The 10,594-nt window shown below is 34.2% G+C and overlaps 1 protein-coding gene across 1 annotated transcript; it reads left to right on the top strand.

Annotated features, from left to right (window-relative positions):
- Positions 1 to 48: 48 nt before the first annotated feature.
- Positions 49 to 2,205, top strand: LOC123317221 (ankyrin repeat domain-containing protein 27-like). Its single transcript, XM_044903636.1, has 2 exons — positions 49 to 972; positions 1,967 to 2,205. The coding sequence occupies exons 1-2, from the start codon at positions 126 to 128 to the stop codon at positions 2,059 to 2,061; spliced, it is 942 nt and encodes a 313-aa protein (XP_044759571.1). The 5' UTR covers positions 49 to 125; the 3' UTR covers positions 2,062 to 2,205.
- The last annotated feature ends 8,389 nt before the right edge of the window (positions 2,206 to 10,594 follow it).

Below are 10,594 nucleotides of genomic sequence, written 5' to 3'. Positions count from 1 at the left end.
AATGACCCCTAGCGTAGATCTAATGCATCATTTAAGATTTTAATTAACCTATAATCAGCTGATGTAAACGATAAAAGTAAAAAAGATAACAAGTAACAAGATAAGTAAATGAAGAGACTTCTGATATGAATTCAGATTATGACGAAAATTTACGAGAAAATATATTTTTCATGGAAATCTTGGAACATCATTCGGACATTATTAAGAAGGCCGCGAAAGAGCACTGGATAATATGCATTCCTAGAAGTGGAACTCTCGAATCAACTGAAATTGACATAGATGTAATATTGGATCAAGTACTAGTACCAGAAGAAGATGGAATACTTAAAATATCTCAATCTTGTTCAACCTTATCCAAAAAAAAATTACAAGTCCAGAAGAACAAAATAATAATAGAAGACTTTCAATTCTCCTTGGATATAATAAATATTTTATTCAAGGAAACATTCTATGATGGAAAAAATAGCAGCTATGTTGTTTGGTGCGTGGATAAACCACTATTCCTGGACCATCCTTGTTGTACATCAGGCACTCAAGTATTAGAAAGCCTGCCTGATTGTATAGACTTTCTATGGGTTGAAAGTTCTGGGCAAGAAGTTTTACAGCAAATTCAGAATTTGTGTATAAAATTCATTGAAACCACTCCTAATTATGAATTAGAATATGTTCAAACTCAAAAGGATCTGATAGGAAGTTTATACTCAAGATGTCTCCAAAAAACTTTGAGGAACCCAACATTAAGAGATACGGCAATGAAAAATGATCAGTTTTTAGAGAAACTCAAGCTAGCCGTTGAGACATACATGCAATACTGTTTAGGAAAAAAAATTATTTTTGGCATAAGTACTTTTATGGTTGATGCAGATACACTTATCACTAAAATCATAAAAAACACTGAAGGTGTCAAGGATAAATACTTGGGTATATCTTTGAATAATGATGAAGGTCTATCTTATGCTAACTGTGAGTTGAGTAAGTTAAACAATACATTTACTATATTGGATAAAGTGAATTGTCTAGATAGAACTTTTAATGTTTTATGTGGAAATAAACATAACAGTTGTATAACATCCGATGATCTACTGCAAATGTTTGTTTCTGTTATTCTCAAAGTAAAAATTTATAACTGGATTTCAAACTTGAGTTTCATTAAAGATTTCAAATTTTGTTCGATTTCCTACTCTGATCACGTTAATTTTTTGTTGACCACATTAGAAGCTGCTTTAGAATATATAAAAAGTGAGCATTTTCTGGAATTACTGAGAAATTCATCACTGAATGGTTTCAAAGAACAAGAAATATTTCGTTTGGTTCGAACTGGAAGTTTAGTATCATTGAAAGCTTTTTTTGAATATTCTCAAAATGATCACCTCGTAGGAAAAATGTGTCACCCACTATGTATATGCAGTAATTGTAATCAAATAGCTAAGAGTATTCTAATGGATAAACAGATTAGAAATGAAAAGGATCAAACATTACTCATCTATGCAACAATCCATGAACAGACAGAAATTATTGAATATTTATTGAGCATTGGTGTCAACATTAATGCACAAGATGCTTTGGGAAAAAGCGCTCTACATTATGCTTCTGAAAGAGGTTTTCAGGATGTAGTTCTACTGTTAATTTCTGACAAGAATATTGATGTAAATATTCAAGATCATATGGGTGAAACCCCTTTACATTTATCGACTAGCAGAGGCTATGAGAATTGCGTGAAAGCAGAAATTTATTCATCTCCCAACCTTAAAATGGATATATGTAATAATTCCGGGGAAAGTCCGCTTCATTTGGCAGCTAAAGCTGGATATCTGCAAATTGTAACTATTTTACTGGAAAATTTAACATATACACTCTCAGAGAAGGAGATACATACTATTTTGAATAATTGTCACAATTTTACTGTGAAGACCTATATTGAAAAATTCTCTGTGAAAAAGATGTTGTTTTCTTTTCCTTTCTACAGGAATGCTGAAGAATCTTCTGAGTTTAATTCAACTGAAGCTAATCTTGGTATCAAACCAAAAACTGAACATGATCAGAGAAAACTCCATCTACTGATAAATGCCATAAGAAATAACGACATCCCTTTAGCTTGTTTCTATTTGGGATTCAATAATTCTTATAAAGATACTGCCTCGTCAAAGTGTCATCCACTTTGCAATTGTGAAAAATGTGGAAAAAATACAATTGAAGACCTTGAAGTTTCCTCAGATGCAGCAAATCAAAAACGTTTTCACGAAGATATCAACATTAATATGTGTAATAACGAAGGTTTCACACCTCTACATGTTGCATCACAATATGGTAGATGTTCACTGTTGAGAATTCTTTTAGATTGCGGTGCACAAGTTAACATACAGACATATAACTACTTATACACTCCTTTACATTTGAGTTGTTTGTTCCAACAAATTGGGGTTGTTAAAGAGTTAGTCAAGTGCAATGATTGTGATGTGAATATAAAAGATGCCCAGGGAAACACCCCACTTTTTTATGCATGTTCCAAAAATAACAGTAGAATTATTGAAATTCTGTTAAGGAATGATGCTGATCATGAGATAAGAAATAATATGGGATATACAGTATGGGATATTTGCCAGAAACAAATGCTATATTGTGCATTCAAGACAATCAAAAATAATGTAAAATATTCATCCACAAATCAAACAGATGAGAACTTGTGATTTTATTAAATTTTTTCAGTGTTATTTACAAGTATCCATGACAATTTGCTGTTATATACATAAGAATTTTAATACGATTGATAAATTGTTCAATGAAATTATTCACAAATTTGAAATATCAAATTGTGTCAGGAATTTTTTGTAACTTGATTGGAAAACATTTCTTCTATTTTGAAGTCACATTTTGTTTGAAGCGCAAGTTTAAAATAATTCTGCTTCAATTTTTTCGGCAGCTTGGTGCAATAATTATATCAGATAAATCATCTACTAACATCTCAACTATTGAGAGCTAATATTTAACAGATTTGAAACATCAAATTTTTGATATGCCAAACTATTTTACTAGTCACTTATACTTTTATATAGGTACTGCATGTACGTATTTTGTATATTTATGTGTATAATCAACATATATATATATATATTTTCTTCAAAAAATCTTGTGTTTCATCTGAATATATTCCTGTAGAAGAAGAATTTTCTCCTAAACAGAGCCAGATATTTGAAATTTTGGTATGAAAATATAGTTTTTGAACACGCTGAATCCATTGCGAGCAATTTCGAAAGCCCTTCGTTTAAATTTTCATCTTCGAAATGGCAATAATAATAATAATAATAAACGCAATTTATTGACCAAAAGGCCATCGACAGTATTAGTCCTACAGCCAGGTAAGTTTATAATAATGAAATGTGAGATTGCACAATATTTGGAGATTGATTGTTTGAAAATTCAACATTTGTACAGATCAAAAAAAAAAAAAAAAAATACAAACTCAATATATATATTATATTATTTCTTTTTGAAGTGGTTGAAGTGGTGGTCATTGATCGGCATCTTGCATGCTCACTCAGTGGGTAGGACTGTCTCTGAACTCCTCAAGTTGTTCTCTGATAGTTTTTAGGGGGTATTTTGCTCTGGACTTGGAATGCTGGTTTCGTTGGCAATTTTTCAAAAATCGCAATTTTCAATCTGCGATATCTCCTGTTATATTCGCCTGATTCATTTGGGATTTCCAGTTTTATAATCAGCATTGTCAAGGCTTCCACCCTAGCATAAAAACTCGGTTTCGAAAATCTCGATTTTTTGGGTCAAAAATGAGCAAGGGGTTAGACCCCCCTAAAGTGACCTATTTGCTACTCTGTCTAAAAATCAGAATTTTCTATTGATGTCTTAGGATATAGAGTGCATAGAATTTGTTTTGAGGATTCTAGAAAACCAAAGAGTTGATGATTCGATAGAGAATTGTACTCTATAGAGCTCTTCGAAGTCAACTCGAAAATGAAAAGTGGAAAAACAAAAAAAGTTATTTTCTCCTAAACAGGGCCAGATATTTGAAATTTTGGTCTGGAAATATAGGTTTTCGAACACGCTGAATCTATTGCGAGCAATTTCGAAAGCCTATCTCCCTTCGTTTGAATTTTCATCTTGGAAATGGCAATTTTTCAAAAATCGCAATTTTCAATCTGCGATATCTCCTGTTATATTCGCCTGATTCATTTGGGATTTTCAGTTTTATAATCAGCATTGCCAAGGCTTCCACCCTAGCATAAAAACTCGATTTCGAAAATCTCGAATTTTTGGGTCAAAAATGAGCAAGGGGTTAGACCCCCCCTAAAATGACCTATTTGCTACTCTGTCTAAAAATCAGGATTTTCTATTGATGTCTTAGGATATGGAGTGCATAGAATTTGTTTTGAGGATTCTAGAAAACCAAAGAGTTGATGATTCGATAGAGAATTGTACTCTAGAGAGCTCTTCGAACTCAACTCGAAAATGAAAAGTGGAAAAACAAAAAAAGTTATTTTCTCCTAAACAGGGCCAGATATTTGAAATTTAAGTATGGAAATATAGGTTTTCGAACACGCTGAATCTATTGCGAGCAATTTCGAAAGCCTTTCTCCCTTCGTTTAAATTTTCATCTTCGAAATGACAATTTTTCAAAAATCGCAATTTTCAATCTGCGATATCTCCTGTTATATTCGCCTGATTCATTTGGGATTTCCAGTTTTATAATCAGCATTGCCAAAGCTTCCACCCTGGCATAAAAACTCGATTTCGAAAATCTCGATTTTTTGGGTCAAAAATGAGCAAGGGGTTAGACCCCCCTAAAATGACCTATTTGCTACTCTGTCTAAAAATCAGGATGTTCTATTGATGTCTTAGGATATGGAGTGCATAGAATTTGTTTTGAGGATTCTAGAAAATCAAAGAGTTGATGATTCGATAGAGAATTGTACTCTAGAGAGCTCTTCGAACTCAACTCGAAAATGAAAAGTGAAAAAACAACAAAAGTTATTTTCTCCTAAACAGGGCCAGATATTTGAAATTTTGGTATGGAAATATAGGTTTTCGAACACGCTGAATCTATTGCGAGCAATTTCGAAAGCCTTTCTCCCTTCGTTTAAATTTTCATCTTGGAAATGGCAATTTTTCAAAAATCGCAATTTTCAATCTGCGATATCTCCTGTTATATTCGCCTGATTCATTTGGGATTTCCAGTTTTATAATCAGCATTGCTGAGGCTTCCACCCTAGCATAAAAACTCGATTTCGAAAATCTCGATTTTTTGGGTCAAAAATGAGCAAGGGGTTAGACCCCCCTAAAATGACCAATTTGCTACTCTGTCTAAAAATCAGGATGTTCTATTGATGCCTCAGGATATGGAGTGCATAGAATTTGTTTTGAGGATTCTAGAAAATCAAAGAGTTGATGATTCGATAGAGAATTGTACTCTAGAGAGCTCTTCGAACTCAACTCGAAAATGAAAAGTGAAAAAACAACAAAAGTTATTTTCTCCTAAACAGGGCCAGATATTTGAAATTTTGGTATGGAAATATAAGTTTTCGAACACGCTGAATCTATTGCGAGCAATTTCGAAAGCCTTTCTCCCTTCGTTTAAATTTTCATCTTGGAAATGGCAATTTTTCAAAAATCGCAATTTTCAATCTGCGATATCTCCTGTTATATTCGCCTGATTCATTTGGGATTTTCAGTTTTATAATCAGCATTGCCAAGGCTTCCACCCTAGTATAAAAACTCGATTTCGAAAATCTCGATTTTTTGGGTCAAAAATGAGCAAGGGGTTAGACCCCCCTAAAATGACCTATTTTCTACTCTGTCTAAAAATCAGGATGTTCTATTGATGTCTTAGGATGTGGAGTGCATAGAATTTGTTTTGAGGATTCTAGAAAATCAAAGAGTTGATGATTCGATAGAGAATTGTACTCTAGAGAGCTCTTCGAACTCAACTCGAAAATGAAAAGTGAAAAAACAACAAAAGTTATTTTCTCCTAAACAGGGCCAGATATTTGAAATTTTGGTATGGAAATATAAGTTTTCGAACACGCTGAATCTATTGCGAGCAATTTCGAAAGCCTTTCTCCCTTCGTTTAAATTTTCATCTTGGAAATGGCAATTTTTCAAAAATCGCAATTTTCAATCTGCGATATCTCCTGTTATATTCGCCTGATTCATTTGGGATTTCCAGTTTTATAATCAGCATTGCTAAGGCTTCCACCCTAGCATAAAAACTCGATTTCGAAAATCTCGATTTTTTGGGTCAAAAATGAGCAAGGGGTTAGACCCCCCTAAAGTGACCTATTTGCTACTCTGTCTGAAAATCAGGATGTTCTAGCACTGTCACAGGCTATGGAGTGCTTAGAATTTGTTTTGAGGATTCTAGAAAACCAAAGAGTTGATGATTCGATAGAGAATTGTACTCTAGAGAGCTCTTCGAACTCAACTCGAAAATGAAAAGTGGAAAAACAAAAAAAGTTATTTTCTCCTAAACAGGGCTAGATATTTGAAATTTTGGTCTGGAAATATAGGTTTTCGAACACGCTGAATCTATTGCGAGCAATTTCGAAAGCCTATCTCCCTTCGTTTGAATTTTCATCTTGGAAATGGCAATTTTTCAAAAATCGCAATTTTCAATCTGCGATATCTCCTGTTATATTCGCCTGATTCATTTGGGATTTTCGGTTTTATAATCAGCATTGCCAAGGCTTCCACCCTAGCATAAAAACTCGATTTCGAAAATCTCGATTTTTTGGGTCAAAAATGAGCAAGGGGTTAGACCCCCCTAAAATGACCTATTTTCTACTCTGTCTAAAAATCAGGATGTTCTATTGATGTCTTAGGATGTGGAGTGCATAGAATTTGTTTTGAGGATTCTAGAAAATCAAAGAGTTGATGATTCGATAGAGAATTGTACTCTAGAGAGCTCTTCGAAGTCAACTCGAAAATGAAAAGTGGAAAAACAAAAAAAGTTATTTTCTCCTAAACAGGGCCAGACATTTGAAATTTTGGTCTGGAAATATAGGTTTTCGAGTACGCTGAATCTATTGCGAGCAATTTCGAAAGCCTATCTCCCTTCGTTTAAATTTTCATCTTGGAAATGGCAATTTTTCAAAAATCGCAATTTTCAATCTGCGATATCTCCTGTTATATTCGCCTGATTCATTTGGGATTTCCAGTTTTATATTCAGCATTGCTAAGGCTTCCACCCTAGCATAAAAACTCGATTTCGAAAATCTCGATTTTTTGGGTCAAAAATGAGCAAGGGGTTAGACCCCCCTAAAATGACCTATTTTCTACTCTGTCTAAAAATCAGGATGTTCTATTGATGTCTTCGGATGTGGAGTGCATAGAATTTGTTTTGAGGATTCTAGAAAATCAAAGAGTTGATGATTCGATAGAGAATTGTACTCTAGAGAGCTCTTCGAACTCAACTCGAAAATGAAAAGTGAAAAAACAACAAAAGTTATTTTCTCCTAAACAGGGCCAGATATTTAAAATTTTGGTATGGAAATATAGGTTTTCGAACACGCTGAATCTATTGCGAGCAATTTCGAAAGCCTATCTCCCTTCGTTTAAATTTTCATCCTGGAAATGGCAATTTTTCAAAAATCGCAATTTTCAATCTGCGATATCTCCTGTTATATTCGCCTGATTCATTTGGGATTTTCAGTTTTATAATCAGCATTGCCAAGGCTTCCACCCTAGCATAAAAACTCGATTTCGAAAATCTCGATTTTTTGGGTCAAAAATGAGCAAGGGGTTAGACCCCCCTGAAGTGACCTATTTGCTACTCTGTCTAAAAATCAGGATGTTCTATTGATGTCTTAGGATATGGAGTGCATAGAATTTGTTTTGAGGATTCTAGAAAACCAAAGAGTTGATGATTCGATAGAGAATTGTACTATATAGAGCTCTTCGAAGTCAACTCGAAAATGAAAAGTGGAAAAACAAAAAAAGTTATTTTCTCCTAAACAGGGCCAGATATTTGAAATTTTGGTCTGGAAATATAGGTTTTCGAGTACGCTGAATCTATTGCGAGCAATTTCGAAAGCCTATCTCCCTTCGTTTAAATTTTCATCTTGGAAATGGCAATTTTTAAAAAATCGCAATTTTCAATCTGCGATATGTCCTGTTATATTCGCCTCATTCATTTGGGATTTTCAGTTTTATAATCAGCATTGCCAAGGCTTCCACCCTAGCATAAAAACTCGATTTCGAAAATCTCGATTTTTTGGGTCAAAAATGAGCAAGGGGTTAGACCCCCCTAAAATGACCTATTTGCTACTCTGTCTAAAAATCAGGATTTTCTATTGATGTCTTAGGATATGGAGTGCATAGAATTTGTTTTGAGGATTCTAGAAAACCAAAGAGTTGATGATTCGATAGAGAATTGTACTCTAGAGAGCTCTTCGAACTCAACTCGAAAATGAAAAGTGGAAAAACAAAAAAAGTTATTTACTCCTAAACAGGGCCAGATATTTGAAATTTTGGTCTGGAAATATAGGTTTTCGAACACGCTGAATCTATTGCGAGCAATTTCGAAAGCCTATCTCCCTTCGTTTGAATTTTCATCTTGGAAATGGCAATTTCTCAAAAATCGCAATTTTCAATCTGCGATATCTCCTGTTATATTCGCCTGATTCATTTGGGATTTTCGGTTTTATAATCAGCATTGCCAAGGCTTCCACCCTAGCATAAAAACTCGATTTCGAAAATCTCGATTTTTTGGGTCAAAAATGAGCAAGGGGTTAGACCCCCCTAAAATGACCTATTTGCTACTCTATCTGAAAATCAGGATGTTCTAGCACTGTCTTAGGATATGGAGTGCTTAGAATTTGTTTTGAGGATTCTAGAAAACCAAAGAGTTGATGATTCGATAGAGAATTGTACTATATAGAGCTTTTCGAAGTCAACTCGAAAATGAAAAGTGGAAAAACAAAAAAAGTTATTTTCTCCTAAACAGGGCCAGATATTTGAAATTTTGGTCTGGAAATATAGGTTTTCGAACACGCTGAATCCATTGCGAGCAATTTCGAACGCCTCTCTCCCTTCGTTTGAATTTTCATCTTGGAAATGGCAATTTTTCAAAAATCGCAATTTTCAATCTGCGATATCTCCTGTTATATTCGCCTGATTCATTTGGGATTTTCGGTTTTATAATCAGCATTGCCAAGGCTTCCACCCTAGCATAAAAACTCGATTTCGAAAATCTCGATTTTTTGGGTCAAAAATGAGCAAGGGGTTAGACCCCCCTAAAATGACCTATTTGCTACTCTGTCTGAAAATCAGGATTTTCTATTGATGTCTTAGGATATGGAGTGCATAGAATTTGTTTTGAGGATTCTAGAAAACCAAAGAGTTGATGGTTCGATAGAGATTTGTACTCTATAGAGCTCTTCGAAGTCAACTCGAAAATGAAAAGTGGAAAAACAAAAAAAGTTATTTTCTCCTAAACAGGGCCAGATATTTGAACTTTTGGTCTGGAAATATAGGTTTTCGAGTACGCTGAATCTATTGCGAGCAATTTCGAAAGCCTATCCCCCTTCGTTTAAATTTTCATCTTGGAAATGGCAATTTTTCAAAAATCGCAATTTTCAATCTGCGATATCTCCTGTTATATTCGCCTGATTCATTTGGGATTTTCAGTTTTATAATCAGCATTGCCAAGGCTTCCACCCTAGCATAAAAACTCGATTTCGAAAATCTCGATTTTTTGGGTCAAAAATGAGCAAGGGGTTAGACCCCCCTAAAGTGACCTATTTGCTACTCTGTCTAAAAATCAGAATTTTCTATTGATGTCTTAGGATATAGAGTGCATAGAATTTGTTTTGAGGATTCTAGAAAACCAAAGAGTTGATGATTCGATAGAGAATTGTACTCTAGAGAGCTCTTCGAAGTCAACTCGAAAATGAAAAGTGGAAAAACAAAAAAAGTTATTTTCTCCTAAACAGGGCCAGATATTTGAAATTTTGGTCTGGAAATATAGGTTTTCGAACACGCTGAATCTATTGCGAGCAATTTCGAAAGCCTATCTCCCTTCGTTTGAATTTTCATCTTGGAAATGGCAATTTTTCAAAAATCGCAATTTTCAATCTGCGATATCTCCTGTTATATTCGCCTGATTCATTTGGGATTTTCAGTTTTATAATCAGCATTGCCAAGGCTTCCACCCTAGCATAAAAACTCGATTTCGAAAATCTCGATTTTTTGGGTCAAAAATGAGCAAGGGGTTAGACACCCCTAAAATGACCTATTTGCTACTCTGTCTAAAAATAAGAATTTTCTATTGATGTCTTAGGATATGGAGTGCATAGAATTTGTTTTGAGGATTCTAGAAAACCAAAGAGTTGATGATTCGATAGAGAATTGTACTCTATAGAGCTCTTCGAAGTCAACTCGAAAATGAAAAGTGGAAAAACAAAAAAAGTTATTTTCTCCTAAACAGGGCCAGATATTTGAAATTTTGGTCTGGAAATATAGGTTTTCGAACACGCTGAATCTATTGCGAGCAATTTCGAAAGCCTATCTCCCTTCGTTTGAATTTTCATCTTGGAAATGGCAATTTTTCAAAAATCGCAATTTTCAATCTGCGATATCTCCTGTTATA

The sequence above is a fragment of the Coccinella septempunctata genome, chromosome 7 (genome assembly GCF_907165205.1).
Source record: "Coccinella septempunctata chromosome 7, icCocSept1.1, whole genome shotgun sequence".
Taxonomy (NCBI): Eukaryota; Metazoa; Arthropoda; class Insecta; order Coleoptera; family Coccinellidae; genus Coccinella; species Coccinella septempunctata.
The sequence above is the reverse complement of the archived record's forward strand: the minus strand, read 5'-3'. Positions and strand labels throughout refer to the sequence as shown.

What these genes read in the sequence shown, in the direction of transcription:
- LOC123317221 (XM_044903636.1), top strand. Translation starts at nt 126, where the DNA reads ATGAATTCAGATTATGACGAAAATTTACGAGAAAATATATTTTTCATG. An exon ending in TTATGCTAACTGTGAGTTGA is followed by an intron (nt 973 to 1,966) that starts GTAAGTTAAACA and finishes TCCTTTCTACAG; the next exon opens with GAATGCTGAAGAATCTTCTG.